General features: G+C 38.5%; 1 protein-coding gene across 14 annotated transcripts in view; it reads left to right on the plus strand.

Moving 5' to 3' along the window:
• Nucleotides 1–25,237, plus strand: part of LOC131689160 (small conductance calcium-activated potassium channel protein) — a 761,072-nt gene that overhangs the window by 571,235 nt on the left and 164,600 nt on the right. For all 14 annotated transcript variants that reach the window (XR_009305353.1, XM_058974046.1, XM_058974048.1 and 11 more), the window contains 2 exons: nt 21,708–21,844; nt 22,132–22,360. Coding sequence is in view for 13 of the 14 variants with exons in the window: in XM_058974046.1 (XP_058830029.1) it covers nt 21,708–21,844; nt 22,132–22,360 (366 nt within the window). In the remaining variant the exon portion in view is untranslated. The remainder of the gene's footprint in view (nt 1–21,707; nt 21,845–22,131; nt 22,361–25,237) is intronic.

Here is a 25,237-nt window from a genome sequence, read left to right on the forward strand (position 1 = left end):
CGTTGCGAGTGAAAACCGGACGTCGATTGTAGGAAATTTCAATAAATGGAATTTGATACCAACCCGGACCCGACAAAAAACTGCTTTTTCTTCATTTCAAAGCAGAGTGCCATGCCATTCATTCTGTGTTAGTTGTTATCCATACGTGTTGGTCAAAATTTTACGACACAAAGCATCTCAGTCTATTCAGTTAATTTGCATACAATAATGCAACATTTGAACCACATTTTCCTAAATTTCCATTGCAAAATATTGAAAATTGGTGAAGTAACAATGAATCATTACAAGGCAACTCGAGAAATGCGATGTACACCATAACTCAAAATCCTAGACCACTCGTTCTGAATTTCGCACAGTTCTTCTTCACATTACTGCCCAGGTATCTACAGGAGCTTTTTACAAAAAAAATATTATTATTTTTACAATTGGAGTTTTAAGTTTTAAGCTGGTTTGCAGATTTCTTGTGAAAAGCACCTATTGGTAATACCCAGAATGTGATAGAGATGGACAGTTTGGCAGGAAATTACATTTCTCCCAAAACCTATTCGTACGGACTCTTTGTTGTCTTCGGAAAAAATAGTAGGTAGCAAGGTACCATCTTTTCGATTGATCTATTTTTAAGGTGTTCTTCTATGATGACATGTCTTATTTATAGCTCTCGGAGGATATAAGGGTATAATATCCTAATGCAATGGTACAAAATTATATTCAAGCAATACTGTGCGGAAAGCTTGAACAATACTAACGCCGAAAACATGAAAACTCGTTAAAGGCCAATTGATCGATTTCATTCAACGAAACGAATTCTCCACAAATTGGAAAACATTAAAACGGGGCATGACATAATACTAATAAACCTTTCCTAATTATACCAAATAAATTCACAATTATTCCAAGAGTGTTGGTTGAACATTTGAAAATGAAGGTGTCTAGAAAATGCAAAGGGTAATTCCTTTCGCCCATTTCTGTTTGACCCCAAAACTGGGTCAGAATCTAACCCTAACCGCTATCAGATCATACATCACTGTCTTAAAACAAAAATAAATCAATTTCGCCTCAAACGAAAACCACTTGAGGAAAGTGCTGATATGCTGCTACCATTTGGCAGGACTTGAAACAAATAAACAAAACTGTGTCGCCAAGTTGCGACGAAAGGGAGGCTTTTGTTTCATATTTCGTTATCTTTCAATTCAAATCCATCTGTGCAACATGTGCTGAGATTATACTGCGAAAGAAAAATTTCATTATGCCATTCAATTTTGACATGGTTCCAATTCAGAAAAAGCGCATTTGCACTACCGAGTTTGTTGAATTATTTATCTGCCAACCGTTTGACATCTGTCTGGTACAGTGATATGACCGTCACTAAAAAATCCGATAGCTGAATGATAAAAAGGTGAAAATCTGTACGTTTTGAATATGTTCCACATATATTAAATGGAAATTGGAAAGTAGTTGTTCTAAGCTATCACAAAGCTCCACCCTTGTGAAAAAAATCTAGAAGATATTGCTTACTCATCTTCAAACGGAAGGGAAGTATGTAATCCAGTCGAACTACAACACTTTGCATACGTATCTATCTGTGCAACAAACCGACATATGCAAGTCCGTACCATCGTTTTAGCTATAGTCAATTGCAACTCGGCAAATCATTTGTTCGAAACTGAACGGAAATCGGAGAAAACCACCTTATTTGACTCTACTAGTGCTCACTTCTTTGTAGTCTGCATCTGCTTTGTAAAAATCAAATCAACAAAGAGGAAGAGCACAAGGCCAATAAAAACAACAGTTCATTTGTTTCAATCTTTGACTGTGCGAATCTGTTCCGCTAAAAGGATTCGCAGAGCTGTGACACAGAATCGTCAAGTTGCTGTAACAAGAAATCATTCCGATGATAGTACTTCAAATCGAAAACGAGTGTCTCAAAGCTGCCTTTGGAAATGAATTCTGTTTGTGTACGGTCCCCTTCGATACTGCCCGTGTATGCAAAAGTGACGTAAACGCCACTTTGGTTGAATTTCGCATCTTTCAATACAAGTTACTTAATCGAAATAGAAAATAACTCGATAAAATACAAAAAAAAAAACAAAATGACCAAATAATGCTTTCTCCCGCGTTACGCAAGATAAAAAATGATTTCCTGAAAAATATAATCGACGGCGTTTATGTCACTTTTGCATACAAGGGCAGAATATGGACCATACTTATGCGGAAAACTGTCAAACCATGTATGTACAAACATCGTCATCGTGTTGCCACCGGGTCGGATTCAACGCTCCGCCATATTTCGGTTGACGGCAGCTTTGCTCTTCTGCCGGAAGCCGCATTCGTTCAAGTGAAAAATGGATTAACGGAAAATGAGCTAGGTTTTGGTGGCATTTTCCACTTGAGATCATAGAATTTGGCAAGGCAAACATGTGAACCGTTGTCTCTGCCGATAGGATGGTAGGAGGACGGCGTGACAGATGATGAAGTCATTTTTTCGTTAGTGAGTTTCGTACGTTGGAAAGCTCCATAGGGCAACAGAAAAGCCCAGGACGTAGATTATAGACTTGTTTTGCCACTGAAACGATTCTGTTGTCGGTTTCAACTCATGCAAAACAAACGGTAATAGGGGAATTATGGTTGAAACCGACAACTTAAGCTTAACCCACAAAACCAATAAAAGTATTTTTTTTTTGTGCAAATTTTCTGTTTAGGTTCTTAACACGGCCTAATTTCGTCAATGATTCAAAAAACTAATTGCACTGAAAATTATTAGTTTCAAAAGCTTGTAATCATCATTGTAATCATTCTAGATAGTGCGGGTAAAACCGATTCCCCATAGGGGTAAGATCGGCATCCCCTTTAGTTTATTTTCTCTCCCCTTTTTACGTAAAATGTGATATGTGCGTCGTATTATAAATAACGTCCTTTATGCTGTAGGTTAATTCCACGACGTGGGTATTTCAAAATAATCTATCGAGCATCATGAAAACATTGTCATTCTAGTTAGTTAGAGCAGATTTCCTGGCGTTCCACTTTCTGTTGTTGAAATTCATTTATTTAGAAGTGGCATCCACTCCGTAGTAAAGCTACCAGGATCAGGTTTTGAATTTACAAAACTCATCATCCACGATTCAACTGGGTATATAAACGATAATGGTCTCAATGTGATAAAGTTTATATTGGACAAACCAAGATAACACTATAGAAATTCGATTTGAGGGACACATAGCAGAAATAGCTTCAAAGAAATATAATAAACAAAAAATAAGGGAATAATATAAAATAAACACAATAAAAGAATTCAAATCGAATCAAAACGATTCGCAGTCATTCAAAGTGAATTAAAATACACAGTAATCTAAACAAAGTGTCGTTCTTACCTCAAAAGCGAACATTTATTTTTTTCAAAAGCGTATTAAAATATATTAAATGGCTCAAGTCGACTTCAACGCACCCAGTTGGTTATATGAAAGTTAGATAAGAATGTGTGCTAAAAAATAGCGGTTTTATAAGCTTTGGTCCGATTAAAACCATAAACCCTACCAATACAATCTAACATCCAGACTACCATGAACGATGCTTTCCTATGTTTTGTTTATTTTTATGACGTTTACCATACCCATGTAAATTTAGTTTTGTCACGAAATGCTCAACATAGTCGTACTAATAATAATCTGTTATTATAAAACAAAAGCACATTTGATTACTGAGTAAAGTCGTGGGGTATCGGTTTAACCCATTGTTCTCCTACATTCGCAAAGACACGATCGTGTATCCTAGTCCAATATAAGACAAGGAAAAGGAACGTTGAACTTGCTTGTTATGTGAGTTTTGGATTGTGTTTCATCTTTTATAGCCACGAAGTTGAAAAAGAAAGCAACCACGATTTTTAAAAGCGCAGAGAAAACCTTGTTTGCACATCTTTTTCCCGCCTCGTTGCCTGTTGGACTTGTAGCTAGCTAAATTGAGTGATTTTGGGGTTGTTTGTTGTTGTCAACAGTATCTCAATATTACAACAGGATCTATTAGTTGAGCTTGAACTGAATGGTGATACTAAAGATCGCTGAAGCTCAAGTCCGACAACAGCTAATGTTTTAACTTTTTAAATTTCTTACAAAAGAAATGTATAGGATTCGCTCAAATCTTGAAAACTTTTTTCCTAAGCCTGAAGCACCGAGTCTCATATAAAGTAAAGTGCCTATTTTCACCATATTAAGTAGGGTGCCTCACTAATTTATTAATTACTCGGCCTACAATTGATGGAATGCGCACAAATTGGGATTGCTAGCTTTGCTTCGTTGTTAAGGTTGGACAGAGAATGCGCAAAAATCGAAAACGAAAAAAGCAGTTTATTTCCACGCCGTGTGTTAGATCCTCATAAAAATCAATCAGCTTATGTAGAATGTTTATACAGTACTGCTGATTGATTTTTATGAAGATCTAACACACGGTGTGGAAAAAACTACTTTTTTCGTTTGCGATTTTTGCGCATTCTCTGTCCAATCTTAAGAACCAAAATAATAACACAAATACTCGAAGACGGTGTTTAAACGCAACAAAAACTCGAATCAAGTGTCCCTATTGTTGCGCTACCATTTGACCCAATGCATTGAACAAAAATGGTTGATGCTGCTCTAACCAACGTCTTCAAATGGGTAGCGTGATAATAGAAACATGGCGAAAATAGGCTCATCACCCTACCAATCGACTAAGCTCAACAAATTGGAACCATGTCTGTATGTGTGTGTGTATGTATGTATGTGTACTAATGTCATGTGATTATCTCAGTAATGACTGAACCGATCTTAATGAAACAAGTTTCAAATCAAAGGACTAATGTGACAATTTGACACTTTTATTTTTATTTTTGGATATGTTGTTCACTTTCTGAGATATGGGCGATTTTGTCAAGGTCTTAACTGCATTGTTATCAATTGAATGCACGGCCTTTGTGCTGTCGATATGGCCTAGACACTTCACACTATTTACTCCAATGCCAATGAATACTTTGAAATATCTATCTGTCTCATTCCACGAATCGCATTGTCTTTTTGCCGCTCTCTGTTTAAGAGGCTTGAAAGCACATGTGACCTAACCTCACATTACTATTTCCAATTGCGCGTTTAAATACTGGACCAGAAAATTCCATTCTGCGCCAATTTTTTTGTAAATCTGTTACCAAAAAGACATCTTTGAATTCTTAAACAAATTGAATATTCCAGGTTCTAATTAATTAAGATCCATCAATGAAATATAATCTTAAGCGACGCTGTCAAGAAAAGAAGAACGAAAACGAAAAGGTGAAAACAAAAAAGTATGGAAACCCTAGAAAGTACATTGTATATTAATTAGCCATTTTTCAAATAATGGGTTTTTCACAAATTTTTCAGACCTTTCTGAAGCAACGATTCTCAAATTCGTACAACCCGTTTTATTTATTTGCTTTATTCAAATATTTGTTGCACTAACTTCTTTCTTGCCATAGAAGGAGACGATTTGCTGCTCCATTGCACTTTCCCATAAAGTGTATATTATCTGATTTTTTGAAATTAAAACGATACAAATAAACGAACAAGTAAAAGACCCTAGTCCAGGCAAAAGTCTGAAAAACAATATTATATTGCCTAAACATGCACGTAATTTTGAAAAATATGGTTTTAGACGGAAAAAAATCAAACTAAAAGACATTTACAGGCATGGTATGTTAATCAGCTATACCCTGAAACTTCCAAAGAATAATAATAAGATAATCATTCTAACGATTGAAACAAAAACAAAAATCGATTTTTTGAAGCAGACTGAGGAGGAGACACCGTTCAGGATATATTGGCTTAAATGGCACGTTCTCCGTATGTAGCCGTGTATTTTCATCATTTCCTGAGCGGAAGGAAAGGACAAGGAGGTGTGGGGAAGTAGAATTGGAAGGATGTGAAAAATAACAACACAAAAACAAAAACAAACAGCATGTAAGTTAATCTCACAACAAGTTCAACTAGCCTGCGAGTAAGCCTAAAGCTCTTTACCACGTTGGATAAGAATTTTTAGTATGTCTCTAAGTTTCAGTCGTCCAAACATGATGTCGTCTATGTAAGGATGGCTGCAAAACACGAAATCTCAATTGCGCTACCGCTGGACAGTTGCATATCAGATGATATGAGGTTCGGTAGTCGGATTCACAAAGATCACTTGAAATAGACTCAGCGCGCTGAATAGTTGCCATGTGATAATTGAGTTTGCAGTGGCTGGTTAAAGCCTTGGTCAGCATGCCGCAGTGTAGCTTCGAAAAAAAATTCGAATTTTTTGGGCACGGTTGTTCTAGAAACGCTTTAGATTGGCGACACGTTTGTAGATTTCTTCAATAATTATGGTGCTCGAACGAAGCCCAGCACGTATTTTTTCCCTTATCCAACTTGTCGAAATTGGCAGGGCGGAGTCAGAACCAACGAAGTCAATCGCTGAACCTACCCCGGCCAATTCGTCAGCCCATTCAGTTTCCAGTAATACCGGAATGTCCGGACACCCAGACAAGGTAGATAGTGTTGACAATGCTTAGTTCTTCGATTTGGGTTCGGCACGCGATCATTAGCTTAGACCGTGATTTATCTGAGTTAAGGGCCTTGATTGCAGCCTGACTATCGGAGCAGAAGTTTATAACTTTGACGGACAAACTCAGTTGAAGGGCCGATTGTACCCCGCACATAATCGCAAAGATTCCTGCTTGGAATACAGTACAGTATCTACCTAGTGAGTGAGATTGTTCCAATCTCATTTCACGGCATTAGACGCCAGCACCAGCACGTCCCTCCATCAGAGAACTGTCAGTGTAACAGACCACTTGCTTTTGTTGTTGTCTTTCCATATAGCCAGACAGTCTTCACATGGAATGTCCTGTAAGGAAAACTACATTTGAGTGTAATATCGCTGGGAGCAAGAATATCTTCACCCCATGTAACCATTTGTGACCACAATCGTGTATGACTGGTAGCAAGATCAACATGGTTAGTGTTCCAAAGCGCAGTAACCAGCAGTCTGTATGCACATGATAGTGCTCCTTGTTTGAGGTGTATGTGTAATGGTTTGATATTTAGAAGTGCCTCAAGAGCAGCAGTCGGAGTTGTGGTGAAAGTACCAGTCAACGCCATGAGCGCCATTCTTTGCAGATGGTTTAGCTTTGACTGGACTGTCATCACCTCTCCTCTCTGCCAACACACAAGGCATCCGTATGACAGTATTGGACGTACAATTGTCATGTAAATCCAATATATGTATTTAGGTTTGAGACCCCAGGTCTTTCCAAAAGTTCGCCTGCACTGCCCGAAGGCCATGCACGCTTTCTTTACTCTGAGCTCAATGCGAGCAGACCAATTCAGTTTGGAATCCAATATAACTCCAACGTATTTGACTTGATCTGCATACAGTAGCTCAGAATCAAAGAACTGCAAGGGACGAACCCCAGTTGTTATTCGCTTCTTCGTGAAATGAACCATTGAAGTTTTGCTTGGATTAACTGATCATTTAACTTGTCGACACCACTGTTCGACAGCTCTTGATGCATATTGCATTAAGTCAAAGATTGTTCCGATGCAAAGTCCAGTAATTATTATTTGGTAATCATCATCAAACCCGTAGGTTGGAAATCCAAGCTCATTGAGTTTCTTCAACAAGCCGTTGGCAACCAAGTTCCATAACAAAGGAGACAGAACACCTCCCTGAGGACAACCGCAAATACTCAACTTCCGTATTTCAGCATGTCGCAGTGACGGGCAAAGAATGCGGTTACTAAGCAATGCGTTTATCTAATCCGAGATACATGCAGATATCCCATGACCGCGCGTCGCTTCCAGAATAAACTGGAAGAAAACATTGTCAAAAGCATCCTCCATATCTAGGAATACACCCAAGCTAGATTGCTTGAGCGAGAAGGCTTTCTCAATCTTGTAAACAATATCGTGAAGCAGAGTGATCGTGGATTTCCCCCACTAATATGCATGTTGCATTGTGTTAAGTGGATATTCAACTAAACTAACGTTCCTGATGTGTTGATCGATTAAGCTTTAAGATAGGTTTTGAAACTCTTGGCTTCTTCATAGGTTTAGCGCCCCCCATTTGGGAATAAATCTAACAGTTATTTCTCGCCATGCTTTCGGGATATACTCTGTAGCAAGACTGGAAAGCATAATTTTGTTCAAGACATGTTTGAGAATATCAAATCCCTTTTGCCTGGCAAGTATTTCATCTTTTCCGGGTGGTTTGTATGCAGCAAAGCTGTCAACTGCCCACTTGACCGATTCCGTGGTACCCAATGTGCATGCTAACGCCCCCCGCGAGTCCGAATCACCAGAATGAGATCTGTGAACATTGTTCAGCTCCGGATCGATACAACTTGGAAAGTTTATTTGTTTATTTGTTTATTTGTTGTACCGTCACCAACAGACCCCTTGGCCATGGTGGTTACTTAAACTAATTACATTTCAGAATACGAATAATTTTAGTTTTTATCGAATTCCTTGTCAGGTTGAAGTCAAACGCCGTCGTCACACTGTTAAACACACGCTGGAGTCCGGTAACAGCGCCCTGGCGCCCATAGTTAGTTCTCCTGAATGGGACTCGCAGAAGAGAGTTATTGCGCAGAGCTCGAACGCGAGCTTGAAGATCGAGGCGTCCGAGGATTGTAGGGCAATCCACCCTGGCAGACAGTAAGTCCGAGACGAACAGGGCTCGAGAGCAGTCCCTCCGGATGCTTAGAGTATCGAGCTGTATTAACTGACAACGGTTTTCGTAGCTCGGCAGCTGAAATCTGTTTTGCCAAGGAAGATGTCGGAGTGCAAAGCGTATGAACCGGCGTTGGACGACCTCGATTCTGTCGACACCGTTCTGGTAGTAAGGGTTCCAAACAGCAGAACAATATTCCAGTGTTGAGCGAACCAGCGCACAATAGAGAGATTTTAAACAGTATACGTCCTTAAAGTTTTTCGCTATTCGGAAGATGAACCCAAGCTGTCTTGAAGCCTTATCCACAATGGATGATGTATGTGGTTTGAACGTTAGTGCCGAATCCATGATGACTCCGAGATCCTTGACGTTAGAGTGTCTTGGAATACTCTAGTCGAAGAGATGGTAGTTAAACTGAATCGGATGGCGTTTCCGCGTGAACGTAACGATTGAGCATTTGCTCGGGTTTAAAACCATTCTGTTTAGATCACACCACGTACTAAAGCTGTCCAATTCCCTCTGAAGAAGCTCGGCATCGGTTTTATCCCGTATTTGTTGAAAAATTTTCATGTCGTCGGCAAAAGAAAGGCGGGGTCCTTGTAATTTGATGTTGACGTCATTAAAGTAGAGGAGGAATATCACTGGACCGAGATGGCTTCCTTGTGGGATGCCGGATGTAGCGAAGAATGGTGTAGATAGACAGTCCTTAATGCTGATTTGGAGCTGCCTTCCATCGAGGTAGGAACGAAACCAGCGCAGAAGTTGTCCATGAATACCGAGTTTGTCCAGCTTCGCTATTGCGATATCATGATTGATTTTGTCGAAGGCCGCAGATAGATCCATGTAAATAGCATCGGTTTGCAATCCGTCAGCGAATCCATCCATTGCATATGTTGTGAACGAGAGCAGGTTAGTCGTTGTCGATCGTTTAGGCATAAATCCGTGTTGATCGTCTGCAATGTAGTGTTTGCAGTGAAAGAAAAGAGGGTCTAAGACAACCAGCTCGAATAGTTTTGATACTGCACTTAAACACGAGATTCCTCGATAATTGTCAATGTTCGATTTGTTTCCTTTTTTGTGAACTGGAAACATGTGCGCTGCTTTCCAGCAGGAAGGGAATGTTCCAGTATTGAGTGATAGCACAAAGACTCGCCGAAGTGGTTCAAGAAGCCCGCTGATGCACTTTTTGACAAAAATCGAAGGAACGCCATCTGGACCCGGGGAACTAGATGCTTTCAGCTTGGAATTTGCTGCAAGAATGGCAGCATTATCGACACAAATTCGGTTGATGGTTCGTCCTAGAGAAGGAGTTAGATTTGAAGCGGCAGCGACTTGTTGTGGGGAAAGGTTCTCGTCGGAAAAAACGCTTGAAAATTTGTCGGAAAACAATTGGCAAATTTCCTTAGTGTCGGTGCCTAAAACTCCATTTAATGACATACAAGATGGTAACCCGGATTCTTTTCGCTGCTCGTTCACATATTTCCAAAACGACTTGGGCTTGGATTTCAGTTGACGTTCGACGTTTCGCTGATATCTAAAAAAGGCACGTCTGCTTTGCTGTTTGTATTCGTGGTTGAGTTGAAAGTAGTGGTTTCGTAATGCAAGTGTCTTATGCTTCGAGAACTTTTTAAATGCGGCTCGTTTGGCAGTTTTTAATCTTCTAAGCACTGTTGATTGCCAGGGAGGGTGTTGATTTGTGCTGACTGTTCGTTTTGGCACATGACGGTCGATTAGGTAGTTAAGAATATTAGAAAACGTCATCGCTGCTTCGTTCGCGTCATCATTGTTAAGATTTTCGTCCCAATTTATATCCAACAGCGTGCTAACGATGCTGTCGTAGTCAGCGTTTTTAAAATCGTAGACGATAGAGCTTGAGACGTCTTCAAAACTCACTCCTAGGTTACCAGCGAGTACAAGATGTAGTGGGGGATGATGGCGCACATGCTGGACTAAAGGTGTCGGAGCGGCGCAGCAGTACGGAGCGTAGTCCCGGGCACTTACAAAGCAGAGGTCCAATGTACGTCCGTTCTCGTTGATGATATTATTAATTTGCCGAAGAGTTGCGCTACTGTAGTTGTCCAAGATACAACTGGCATTGTTGATAAGCACAGATTTTTCGATATCCAATCGTAGAAATCCGTTACTTGCTGGGCACCAGGTCAAGCCAGGTAAGTTAAAGTCGCCCAGTATAACAATATCATCAGATGGGGCAGCGATCGAGGTGATGAAAGAAACGGAGAAAAGATGTACATCGATCAGGCTGTAATCACGAATTCGGTCAGGTGGAAAATACACGACACACAGGAAGAGATTGCGATCGGCAAGTTTCACTGATATCCACACTTGCTCGGAGCTCTCCCACCGCTCATCGTTGATCACTCGGGCTTTTATACCATGGCGAACGGCGATGAGTACACCACCACCTGATGTCTTGCGGCTGTTGAGGGCATTGCGATCACAGCGGAAGACATCAAATGTTGAACCAAACACCTGGTGAGACAGAGTACGGTTGTTGAGCCACGTCTCGGTTAAGGCGATGACGTCATAACAGCAGCCCGTGGTCGCGAGCAAATAGCTGTCCGTTGATGAATTTAAGCCACCAACATTCTGGTAGTAAATCTCGATGTTATTGGATGACGGATCAGGTTCTGCAGAGGGCGAATCAACTGCATCGCGCTCCAGAATGCAGCGATCATCATCGGCGACAGAAATAGTTGACATCTCGTCACAAGATGTTAGAGCAAAAGGCAAATTACTGGAAGCGAAGAATACATCAGCGCTTGAAGTGTTCGGATCAGATGTATACTTGCCATTTGTGGCGGGTTGGAAGACCCTTTCACCCATCCCACACACAGGACCGGGACGACTGATGATCGCTGGCTGCAATTGCTCGACTGTGGCGGGGGGCTCGAGGGCTTCCATAGTGCCAACTGCGGTGCGTCCCAGTATGCGTTGAACCCCGATGGAGCGATGCGGAGAGCAGGAACGGTACGGTAGTAGCTTACGGCGAGTGTTGGACGATGAACTAGAAGCGTGAATCGGTTTAACCGTTGTATCGTTACAATTTGTATAATACTTGCCGAGAAAGGCGGCTTGGAAGACCCCTTCTCCACCCACACATACAGGACCGGGACGACTGCTGAACGCTGGCTGCAAGGGCTCGACTGTAGCGGGGGGATCGAGGGCTTCCATTGTACCAACTGCATTGCGTCCCAGTATGCGATCAGCGTCGACACTCCTTCACAATGGCGGTGTAGCTTGGTATAGTGGCATTGCCAATCGTTGCGGAGTCCTCTGTAGGGTTGATGGGCCGGGTTGACTTAGCGGAATACATGCGACTTCCGAAGGCGTAGGAAAATCAGTCGGTGGGCACCAAATGTTCTGGGTACGGCTATCCTCAAATTCCCTGAACAATATGTCTTGCGGCCATGTGTCAGGGTTAAGAGCTGCTTCACGGTACTTTGGGTGAACTCCAACTTTGAAAGATATGAAGTTCAGAGTACTGACGTCTATGCCTTTTTTAACAAGCGGAATGACCTTTATTTCCTCGTTGCAGTTTAGCCCTTCTTTGGACATTTTTTCGACTGTCTCCTTGCTAACGCTGGGATGAAAGCGGGAAAGATACATCCAGAGCAACGGAGTGGGAGGAGGAACCGTGAGAATGTTGCTATTATCGACTAGCTTTCGACCGCAGACAAGAATACTGCTCGGATCAGGACCATCCTCGCGACGACGTTTCTGAGGTGGTCGAGATGTACCGGAATTTGGCCGGACTGGAGTGGCTGTTGAAACCTTTCTGGCGAGGTGCGAAATTTGCTGGTTATTTTTTGATAACTCTGCCTTTAGTTCAGCACAGACGTCATCCGTTTTCCCAGCGATAGCAGCGATAACACATCCAAGCGAGGAAACGGTGTCGCGAAAGCGAGCAAACTTCATCAACTTGACACATTCATTGCACATCCAAAATAAATTTGGATTTTCGGCAAGTTTTTTCAAGAACGGCTTGTTGAGTTGTTTACCGCACTGCATATGCACCACATTTTTGCAAAATCCCATGCACTCGATAAAGTCATCGTCCGATTTGACGGTTTTCGCGCAGTGATCGCATGCACTTGTCATAATGCCGTTTTTCTACCCGCCCTAGATCCGACTTTTCGTTTTCGTCTCACTGTGCGCCAAGTTATGGTGGGAAATACTTTCCTCTACTCGCGTGCAGATGGCGAAATGAGCGCGTGAATTTTTTGTGGGTAATTACACACAGGTCCGGTGATGTAAACAATCTCGATTTTCACTGGACTTTTTCACGACACAAAACAAAATTTGTAGAAAACACTTTAAAACTTCACAATACCAAGGGCGCAAACAAAATTTAAGATCGACTGATACGATAAACGACGATTAAACGGCACAAATCACGTCAAATATTAATCGGTGAAAATACACTGAACCAAAAAAAGTGTGCGTCGAAGAAACAATTAAGAACATCTTTTTCACCCGTCACATAAACACCATCTCTGGTTGTTAAATCTTTCGATTTCGATTAACCGACGATACGATAAAAATGACGAAGGCTCTGAATGTTCTGTTCCTCGTGTAGTCTATATGGAAAAGAGGATTAATTCAAAGTTGTGCGAACAACGTAACCCAATAACCAGCAGATTGTCACCTAAACAATACAACTATCCGGCTTCACTTTAGTAATGAGTCCTTTGCATCTGTTTACGAATTAAAACAACCGCCACGTTATCACTTACAAACCCGATAATCAAATCCACCAGTCGGACTTTTTTTCGCTGACCTTCATAGAACAGTAAATTTGTCCCCGAATTAGAACAGGAACCCAAAGAAGCAAATAGAAAACCTTCAAGCTGTTGTCATTCGTCGGTAGTACGGAAAACACTGCAAGCTCGGGAGAAATCGCCAATTATCATAAAATTAGATTATCTCTTTAGCACCAGGCGTCTTATTTCCCAATTCCTTGTGAAATTCTTTCTACGAGACAGACGCGACGCGATGCTTGATGAAAGATGTTAATTTATGGTCGCTCAAACAACGATTTGTTAAAATTAGGGACCAGCAACTGACAATTAATTAAGCATCAGATCGTTAATCTGGGCGATGAAATAAAACGAATGTGCATTATCGACGATGCTAGCAGGACAGGAATGACTGATGATGGAAAAGGAATTAGTGCACAGCCGTCTCTAGGACTCACGTGTACCGTACTCAGTCGGATGGGAAAGTTATTCAACTTAATCACGGCCACTAATGAATGGTATCAATTAGGCACATTATTGAAATAAATGTGATCACTCAATCTTACTTCGAGTTATATCGTTACTTTTGACTCCGATGGAAACGAAAGCTTCTTCGAAGTTGATCTGAGAGGACAAAAATTAGACGTTTTGCCATGTGTTTTGTTCTGGTGGCGAAAAAAAAATTATCCTGCACTGATTTAAGCGACAACTTTCATTGTTTGATTTATTTCATTTATTCAAAATACGACATTTCGTAGATTTACACATTTGTTAGATAAAAAAATGTTACGAGCAACGACCAGAACCACATCATAATTTAAGTAATAAGTTCGGTTTTCTTTGACATGCACATTTTTCGAAACCTTATGAACCAATATAATTTTCTTTCATAAGGATAACTTTTTCTCTTATTTTTTTGCAACGGAACGGCGACAACCTTCCGCAGTGGGGGAAAAATTAATTGAAATAATAATAGCGATGCAGGCAGTGTGCTTGGAACGCAAATTTTCAACCGTTTAGCTGGTCGGTTGCTTGGCTACCTGCCTTACTTGAAAAAAAAAACTTCCACTCGGTCCATCGGGGAGCAGAGAAGCAATAAAAGTTTAATTTCCAAGTAATTTTCTCAGATTAACCTACCACTCGCGCAGGGGGTATGAGAGTGTTCCGGGATAGAAAATCATTTGCATCGGCAACAGTGTGTGACCAAACACCAAAGGTGCACTCTAGGTGTCCTTCACCCAGCTGGATAATCGTTTGCTGAAACGACCCACTGTCGCCAGCTTGTGATAATGTCAGCTGAAGATGTGTTGTAATTGCATCAAACTCAACCGAGTGTGAAAAGTTGAGGTACCTGCGAGTGGCGATTGTAGCCGTATTTGCTCATAGTAGGGTTATTGCTCGATTACTAATCTCAACAAGCAGTCGCTCGATAAAACGTGCAGGTGATTTACCAAATAGCAGGTATTACGAGATATTTTAAATCATGTTTAAAAGCATTCTCTTGTTTTTATTAGGTATTAAAATTTAACGCACTTTTAAGTCTTATCGAGTATGTCTGCTCAATGAAAAGTGATTATTAATGGTTTTAGATTATTCCTGAATATTTCCCGAAATTTCCTGAAACAGCCTAGCGTACCGATTTCTAATTTGATACGGATAAATGCTGAAAATTTCTAAAAAGTTATCGAAGATCGTAAGGCGTCAAAAAATTTACTTTATTAGATAAAAAAAATTTAAAATCGTGACCGACCATCATCGATTCCGATGAAGCTTTACACATTACATTTCTCCGGAATGGAAGAGTAAACATTTTCTACAGTCAATGAGATCATTTTGACTCAAAAGCAAATTTTTAAAAGAGCGTAGAAGTTTTTGCATACAGCATTTTCAAGAAAAAAATGTTCGATTATCATATTTTATACATTAAAACTATCTTAGAAAGTGTTACCGGGAATGAATACTTCTTCACCAAAAAAATGCTCTGAAAAATAAGTTGTGACATTTTTCACAATAACAAAAATTCATGTAAAAATTGAATTGGAGCAAATCCCAATTTTTTCTAATTCTTTATCTTTTGTCGATAAAAGAGAAACTAAATATTTTAAATGTAATAGCATTGTGGAGAAACTATCAGTATAAAAGTGTTTCTTACAATAACTTTATAGATGCTTTCAAATTTCATACAAATTGACGGAAAAAACATATTTGTCTATAAAATATAACACTAAATTTTATTTCAAATCAAAATGCTTATAGCTAAAGTCTCCCCAAATGTGATTGTTTTTTAATAGTTGGAATTTTGTTTTACCAAAAACAATGAATTCGTGAAATTAAGCCCTTTTTAAATTATTCGCATTTCTACATCATGACCTATCTACAATCAAATGTTTGTCGCTTTAAACAAAATTATATTTGGTGTATTTGCATCATGGAGAAGTTATCAATAGAAAGTACTCCTATCAACTACTTTTAACGTATTTGTATAATTGATACTACTTGCGGTCAAATATACAATTTTGTTATAGAATGTGATTCTAAATGACACTTCAAATCAGAATATTCTTAACGAAAGATTTTAAAAAATGTGGCAGCTTACGAGATACATTTTGTTTCAAAAAAAACTAATATTTTGCTTTATAACGACGTTTTCATAAGTTATTCATATTTCTCCATCAAGAACAAAAGGCTTTTCAAAGTGCACATATATTCTGAAACCTTCCTTTTGACATCAAGGCGATATTAGGAACTATTTGAAAGCAAAAATAATTACTAAGTGATTAAACTATTTCTTCTGACGAGTATTTTCATTGTTTTCACGTAGCTTTCAAATGGCTCCCAACATGCATTGATGTCAAAAAAAAAGTAATTATTACATTTAAAACATTTCTCAATTTTTTTTTTCAAAATTACTACAGGTTCTAATTTTTTTGTTAAGAGGATTTTGATTTGAAAAAGCATTTGAAGTCATATTCTATAATAAAATAATATTTTTGACAGCTAATAATAAGAGTTATAAACATATGTTAAAAATTTGTTCTTAGGGAAACTTTTTTGTTGATAGCTTTTCCATGATCCAAATACAGTAAAAGAATTCTTTGCGAGTATACAAGTACTTCATGATGGAGAAACGCGAATACCTTACAATTACATACCTTACAATACAAACTACAATTTCACGAATTGCTTTTTTTGGTGAAACAAAATTCCAATATCTCGAAAACTATCACATTTTAAAAGATTTGCGTTAAATGCATTTCAATTCGACGATACATCAAGAATCATATTAGTGTAGTTTTATTACTCATTTTGTAAAAAAAATTAAAACGTGTATAAATTTATTGCTGAGAAAAATTATTTCTGATAAGTTTTCCATGATGCAGTGACATTTAAAATAATAGTTTTCTTTTAAGCATTTGGTTAAGGAAAAACAAAAAATTGTTATATAATTCTTAACACAAATTTTTGATTTTGTAAAAAAATTCACAACTTATTTTTCAGCGCATATTTTTTTACGCAGACCTATTAATTCCTTTTTACTTTTTTTAATGTGATGCATGCAAAAACTTCTACGCCTTCTTTAAAAATTTCTCTTGTGTCAACATGTTCTAACTGCCAGAGTAAATCATGGAGCATCATAAATCGAACTCAACTGCAGTTTTGTTGGAATCGGCGATGGTCATATTTTATGATCGGCCGCCTCGTCATGGAATAGCTCAAACGCAAGAGAACTTCTGCGGGCATGTTCAGATATTTCAATACAATTCGCACGTGAGTTGATGATTTGACAAGACATCTGGAGTTGTGAAAAAATACACGGTTTTCAATACGACGAATATGGATGGACAACTTGACAAGAGTAATGTGTCCCGAAAAGATTTTCGCCATCCATTCAACCACAAAAGGTTCATTGACGTTCTGGCTCACTTTGCTAGCTGCCAATAAAGTCGGAAATGGTATAAGCAGAATAATATCAATTTGATTGAAAATAGTATCACTGCTTTATATTGATATCTGATTTATAGGAGCGGTGAAAAAGATAACGTAGAAGAAAAACTTAATTTAGTTTTTGTAATCCCAAAACTACACTGCAAAAGACATAATCAAAAAGTGTAATAATCGGCTCCCATCCAAGGAGCTACCTTAGCTGACATTACGATTCAAATAATGCCACAGCTGTCGATTTTTGATGTTGATACTAATACAGTATCTGGCAAAGATCCTCCACAAAGTAAAAGTGAAAGCTATTCAATACACATTTATTTTTATGGAGGTGATTCAAACTAGTGTCTGATCAACGAGTTATGATAATAACTCGGAATAGTCTTAGCACCCAACTCAGCGATGGGTGGACGAAATTTCGATATATTTGCTTTTATTAGCATTAACACCGAGATTATTGGGTTGGATTTCTTCTGTTCACAAGCAACTGAGGCCACACTTGTAAAGTCTTGAATCGCTGGATTGTCGACGGTATTTGTCAGTAGCAGTAACTAGTATTGAATAATTTATTTACAGCCATGATGATGTCATCTCCATTGTTCATCGTTCACTACCCCATTTGCGTTAAGAAAGTAGCTTTGTGTTTAATTGCGCAAAATTACAAAATGTGTGCGAAAAATTAATGGCACTTTCAATCATCAGTAAGGTTACTTCAGAAACTCAGTGAGAAGGGTAGGTAATTGCTTAAGAAATATGATTATGTTTACTTGAACTCACATGATTATGTTTACTTGAACTCACCATTAATGTTACTTTTCCTAAAACTGAACCCACTCTATACAGATAATAAAGAGTGCTTTCATAATTTTTTTTAGGATCGCAATTTTTTGACGGCTTAGCTGCTATATCAATTTATTTTTTCTTTTAATTTGTTCAGTATTCTCTACAATTTCATCATGTTAAAAGTATACACTTGAACAACGTTTTCAAATTTTGGGATATCAATCAAAACATTACCTTTCGATCCACCAACTTTTCCCAATTACAGCAACTGTTCTGTAACTGGGCTAAGACGGCAGCCCAGTTAGCGAATGCTGGGCTGTCCTGTCGATTGCTAAAAATCACCGGGGCGGTTTCGATGCCAAGAATAATATAATGTTTATGTGATGGTTATGAAGTCGATTATTCAAACGGTTACCGAATAATAGCGACAAATACCTTTCAATGTTTGCTCAGTCAAGTGGTGAATAAATCGGCGAATCGCTAATTTACGACCACCTAATTTCTAACAAGCAAGGGCTAGTATTTCACTTGATTGATTGATAAAATTTAAATTAATATTATTGGTATTTATTTGTCAACATTCTTTTTTATTCCCTTGCTCCCGGCTAGTTCTGACACCAAAATGTCAAATTACTTTTGACGTCTATATTTTGACGTTTAACTGATTTTAAGCTGGGCTGCAGCCCATTTACAGAATGCCCAGTTAAAAAGAAGCCCAGTTAAAGAGCGCCTAGTTACCGAATTATTCATCCTTTTAGACTAAACACATTTTAAATAAACTAAAGTGCCTATTCAGTGTGAAAAGCAACCAGAGAAAAGATTGGAGACCTCATTTCATCCTTTTACAGTGACTGTGTTGTGAATAATGTTTACGAATGGCATGCTGGGTCCATTTTTTCAAAAATGATGCTAGATACAGTGTCAACATCCAAAAGTTACAAGATTTGGAAGACCTTTTGTCTAAACAAGTGGTCATTGCACAATTGTACATCGTAATGCATTGCTCGCGAATCATGCACAAGACGTGATTGAAATATAACGCACACCAGTGGTTTCCAACCGGGGGTGAATTCACCCCTAGGGGTAAATCAGACTACTGTAGTGGGTGGATTATGCGGAACAAATTTTAACTTATCCTAACATTCCCCTCCGATATTTGTCATTATACCATGTTTCAGTCTTTCGAGAATTGAGATGCTTACTAAGAGTACTCAGGAACAGGTTTCTGATGTTAATTATTAAATTCATCCATTTAAAAATGATTATTTTTCTGACAGGATGACGATGGTAATCAGGGGTTTATCATGGGAATCAATATTCGGAAAGAGATTGGAGCATTTTTTTCTTATTGCCGTAAAGGTATTTAACTCATTCATAGGCATGGATCTAACGTAGTTTTAATTGAATTGTTTAAAATATATGTTTACTTACGAATCCCCATACAATCAATATGTGATCTTTACAAAAGATTTGAAGTTGTGGAAGAAATAAACGAAGAACAGAAAATCATCAATACATACACAAGGTCAATCTCACTATATTCTATATTCAGTGAAATACGATAGATGGCGATACCATTGATCGTATATAATGTATGATCGTATATAATGTATGTAATCTTTTAATCATGTATGAAAAAGTGTAATCAAATTCTTGAACAACTCGCCTTGAAGTCTGAAATAATCATGTGTTGGATTACCTTGATCACTTTGCCTGCTGTAACGCCTATGTAATACTATGTTTATGGCGAGTAAACATAGCAATGTCAATCACAATTTCATTACTTGTTGGTTTTAGTTCCAAAGCATTTTTGAATCAATGCACAGTAAACAGTACAAGCGAACTGTAAAAAATTAACATTTGTGGCGTCAGCGTAAAGTATTCAATTCATTCAATCAGCCGAGTTGCTCAATCATTTTCCATTCATTCAATTTCATTGACCCTGTGAATATCTCTGTACTGGGATATTGATAAGGTTTTTCCAGCAAAACTACTCTGAACATACTTCTTACTGTTCATGTAAGCTTGAAAACGCAAAATATGTCAACATTTAACCTAAACTGGCTTCTACAGAGCAGATGACAACTTTGGTTGGTGAATGAGAAAGAATCAATTTGAAATTAAAACGTTCGGTTTGATTATGAAAATCCCGCCAACTTGAAAGTGAATGATTAAGGAAGGCTTTGAATTTGAATCATGGTTGGGTTTGATTGAGCTGAAAGTTGGCATTTGAAAATGAAAATTTACACCGCTGCTTTCAACACACAATTTACAATCTTGAAACTGATTAATATTAAAATAGCTTGAGCTTTTTTTTCTTTTGAAGGGTTTGTGCTGCCCTTATCCAGAAAATCGCAACGTACATATTCACATAAATAAGAGCATCTGTGTCACATCACAAGCCACAAAATTTATTTCATAAATGCATGTTTATTCAAATAACCTGAGCTTTTATGTAGCTAGACATCCTTCCATCTGTCCCCATCATCAGCTTATCTTGAACATTCCCCAATAACGTTTAGAAGATTGCAAAATGCATCCCCAAACCATATACCAAGCATGCCTACTGCCGATGCTTTCGCTTTGAAAGGATATTTACGGATATTCAATTTTCCAGATTCCAGATTACAGAAAAAAAAGTTTCATCTCATCCCATGTAAACAGTATCTCGCAAACAGATGAAAAGTTCGGACACAACATAAAGTCTTTGCCAGCTTAGAGCTTTCGTTTATTGTGGTGTTTGTTCGTTGCATGTTTTTGTATCTCAAACAAGAGAATTGATGCTTCGCAGGATGGTGTGCAACAATTCATCGAGTGCAGTGTAGTGCTTGCCATTTCACACCTGCACAGAGCGAAGTATGTTTAAGTTTCAAAAACAAAGTTTGGTTCCTGCATTGTTACTAACATTGACAGTAGAGTTGAGATTAAAGGAAAGTTCTTCGTTCCAGCACTATCGAAAATTAAAATGTCAACTAAAGCCTGGATCTAACCGTGTAACCAATGGAATAGTTTTAATTTTAGTTTTAGATTTTTTTCCAGAGTAAATGACCACGCTTCTTAAAACCTCTTCTCAGTAAATTTATTTTTCGTTAAAAGCAGTTACCAAAGTTTTGGAAATCATCACTAAATTTGTTTCACCTTCCGTCCAATTTTTGAAAACTGTTATCACTTTTCTTATTCACGGACACAGAAAACAGTTGATGATATAGCTTGAAGCATAAATAGAAAAGCACAACCTGTTACATAAGCTCACCCTGACATGCAGACGAATCATTATTCCTTATTATCGTTCTGAACATGTCTGTAGGATTCTGTCCTGATTGGTTTCCTAGTGCACTGGGTTTCGTTTTTACCAATGTAAATGTAGCTGTCTTAAAATTGATACCTGTAGCCACACAAAAATTATAGCATATAGAACAATTTCTAGCCTTTCATTTCTCTTGTAATATTGACGATCCGTATAGAACATTTTTAATATAACTGGTTGCATATGTAATTTAATTATTTTTCTTTTTTCTTCCATCGCAGCTCCGAAAGCCTGTATCCACATTGTCGATTCCCGGATCGATGAAAACACCGTGTGCCGGTAATCGGGAATCAGTATCGGCTGCATGCACAGAAGAAGCCGGTGTCGCGCTCGTGGGCGTACACTCAGAGTATCCCAGGTAAATATTCCTCTTCGTGTTTGTGTGTGTCTTCTCTCTGTGTGCCACCCTCCTAGCGTCCTTCCGCGTTTTGAGTCCCAATAAAAAAATCCAAAAAATCCGAGCACGTGGCTCTCCGATTTCCGGGATTGCAAAAAAGAAGTTCATTACAATAACGAGTGCAATCCAGCACCGAAGACAGCGTGCGGTTCCATAACCTGCTTCCGAAATAACCAAAACAAAGCAACAGAGAATACCTTCCCACCCAACACGGCACCATAACAACATTAATGAATGTTATCATCAAGGTACATGGAGGAGCGAGGCCTGGGAGGCGGCGTCTGTAAAGGTCCCGGTACGGTACAAGGCGGTCCTGGTCAAAAGCAAAAACCAAATGTAGGATATCGACTTGGACGGCGGAAAGCGTTGTTCGAGAAGCGAAAACGAATCAGTGATTATGCCCTCGTCATGGGTATGTTCGGAATTATTGTGATGGTGATAGAAAACGAATTAAGTAGCGCTGGTGTATATACTAAGGTGAGTAATTTCACTCGATTTAGCTCCAAAAATCAAAGAATATTTCTGTTATCCACTCTGAGTAGAAACCATTGTTATTCTCTTGTTTCGTTCCTTTTTTTAAATTTTCTGTCTTTATGATGTTTTCCCTTTCCGTCTTACGTCTTTTTGACTTTAGGTTTATATGTCGGTTTCTTAGGCTTCCAGTCATTTCATCTTACTGCCTCTTTACCTTCCAGTCTTTCTGTATTTTTGTGGCCAATATACCATTCGGTTCTTTACCATGCCGTTGTCTTTCTATCCTTCTGCCTTTCTGTCTTTCCGTCTTTCCGCCTTTCTGTCTTTCTGTCTTTCTATCTTTCTGTCTTTCTGTCTTTCTGTCTTTCTGTCTTTCTGTCTTTCTGTCTTTCTGTATTTCTGTCTTTCTGTCTTTCTGTCTTTCCGTCTTTCTGTCTTTCTGTCTTTCCGTCTTTCTGTCTTTCTGTCTTTCTGTTTTTCTGTTTTTCTGTCTTTCTGTCTTTCTGTCTTTCTGTCTTTCTGTCTTTCTGTCTTTCTGTCTTTCTGTCTTTCTGTCTTTCTGTCTTTCTGTCTTTCTGTCTTTCTGTCTTTCTGTCTTTCTGTCTTTCTGTCTTTCTGTCTTTCTGTCTTTCTGTCTTTCTGTCTTTCTGTCTTTCTGTCTTTCTGTCTTTCTGTCTTTCTGTCTTTCTGTCTTTCTGTCTTTCTGTCTTTCTGTCTTTCTGTCTTTCTGTCTTTCTGTCTTTCTGTCTTTCTGTCTTTCTGTCTTTCTGTCTTTCTGTCTTTCTGTCTTTCTGTCTTTCTGTCTTTCTGTCTTTCTGTCTTTCTGTCTTTCTGTCTTTCTGTCTTTCTGTCTTTCTGTCTTTCTGTCTTTCTGTCTTTCTGTCTTTCTGTCTTTCTGTCTTTCTGTCTTTCTGTCTTTCTGTCTTTCTGTCTTTCTGTCTTTCTGTCTTTCTGTCTTTCTGTCTTTCTGTCTTTCTGTCTTTCTGTCTTTCTGTCTTTCTGTCTTTCTGTCTTTCTGTCTTTCTGTCTTTCTGTCTTTCTGTCTTTCTGTCTTTCTGTCTTTCTGTCTTTCTGTCTTTCTGTCTTTCTGTCTTTCTGTCTTTCTGTCTTTCTGTCTTTCTGTCTTTCTGTCTTTCTGTCTTTCTGTCTTTCTGTCTTTCTGTCTTTCTGTCTTTCTGTCTTTCTGTCTTTCTGTCTTTCTGTCTTTCTGTCTTTCTGTCTTTCTGTCTTTCTGTCTTTCTGTCTTTCTGTCTTTCTGTCTTTCTGTCTTTCTGTCTTTCTGTCCTTCTGTCTTTCTGTCTTTCTGTCTTTCTGTCTTTCTGTCTTTCTGTCTTTCTGTCTTTCTGTCTTTCTGTCTTTCTGTCTTTCTGTCTTTCTGTCTTTCTGTCTTTCTGTCTTTCTGTCTTTCTGTCTTTCAGTCTTTCTGTCTTTCTGTCTTTCTGTCTTTCTGTCTTTCTGTCTTTCTGTCTTTCTGTCTTTCTGTCTTTCTGTCTTTCTGTCTTTCTGTCTTTCTGTCTTTCTGTCTTTCTGTCTTTCTGTCTTTCTGTCTTTCTGTCTTTCTGTCTTTCTGTCTTTCTGTCTTTCTGTCTTTCTGTCTTTCTGTCTTTCTGTCTTTCTGTCTTTCTGTCTTTCTGTCTTTCTGTCTTTCTGTCTTTCTGTCTTTCTGTCTTTCTGTCTTTTTGTCTTTCTGTCTTTCTGTCTTTCTGTCTTTCTGTCTTTCTGTCTTTCTGTCTTTCTGTCTTTCTGTCTTTCTGCCTTTCTGTCTTTCTGTCTTTCTGTCTTTCTGTCTTTCTGTCTTTCTGTCTTTCTGTCTTTCTGTCTTTCTGTCTTTCTGTCTTTCTGTCTTTCTGTCTTTCTGTCTTTCTGTCTTTCTGTCTTTCTGTCTTTCTGTCTTTCTGTCTTTCTGTCTTTCTGTCTTTCTGTCTTTCTGTCTTTTTGTCTTTCTGTCTTTCTGTCTTTCTGTCTTTCTGTCTTTCTGTCTTTCTGTCTTTCTGTCTCTCTGTCTTTCTGTCTTTCTGTCTTTCTGTCTTTCTGTCTTTCTGTCTTTCTGTCTTTCTGTCTTTCTGTCTTTCTGTCTTTCTGTCTTTCTGTCTTTCTGTCTTTCTGTCTTTCTGTCTTTCTGTCTTTCTGTCTTTCTGTCTTTCTGTCTTTCTGTCTTTCTGTCTTTCTGTCTTTCTGTCTTTCTGTCTTTCTGTCTTTCTGTCTTTCTGTCTTTCTGTCTTTCTGTCTTTCTGTCTTTCTGTCTTTCTGTCTTTCTGTCTTTCTGTCTTTCTGTCTTTCTGTCTTTCTGTCTTTCTGTCTTTCTGTCTTTCTGTCTTTCTGTCTTTCTGTCTTTCTGTCTTTCTGTCTTTCTGTCTTTCTGTCTTTCTATCTTTCTGTCTTTCTGTCTTTCTGTCTTTCTGTCTTTCTGTCTTTCTGTCTTTCTGTCTTTCTGTCTTTCTGTCTTTCTGTCTTTCTGTCTTTCTGTCTTTCTGTCTTTCTGTCTTTCTGTCGTTCTGTCTTTCTTAGTAACTGTTTTTGAATTCTTGTAGCGAATTGTCAATTCTCAACCCTCATGCTTAATTCAAAAGTCATCACTCAGACGCATTCTCCATGCGTATTAAATACCAAGTGAATTAGTTTCCCATTTGATCAAATAAACACTAATCAAAGAAATCAGTTTACGCAGTCCAAAGGAATGTCAGCTCGATTGGCTCTTACAATGCCCTGAAATCAAAGAACATTTAAAATTACGGACGACAAAATATGTGCAATTCAGAATATAACGAAATGAAGATTGCTCAATTATTTGCATTAAAATAATATCGGAAAAAATAGCTCCATAACCGAGGCGGTTCATTTGCGAAGATAACACTACTGATGAATCACTTTATAAAAATA

The sequence above is a fragment of the Topomyia yanbarensis genome, chromosome 3 (genome assembly GCF_030247195.1).
Source record: "Topomyia yanbarensis strain Yona2022 chromosome 3, ASM3024719v1, whole genome shotgun sequence".
Lineage (NCBI taxonomy): Eukaryota > Metazoa > Arthropoda > Insecta > Diptera > Culicidae > Topomyia > Topomyia yanbarensis.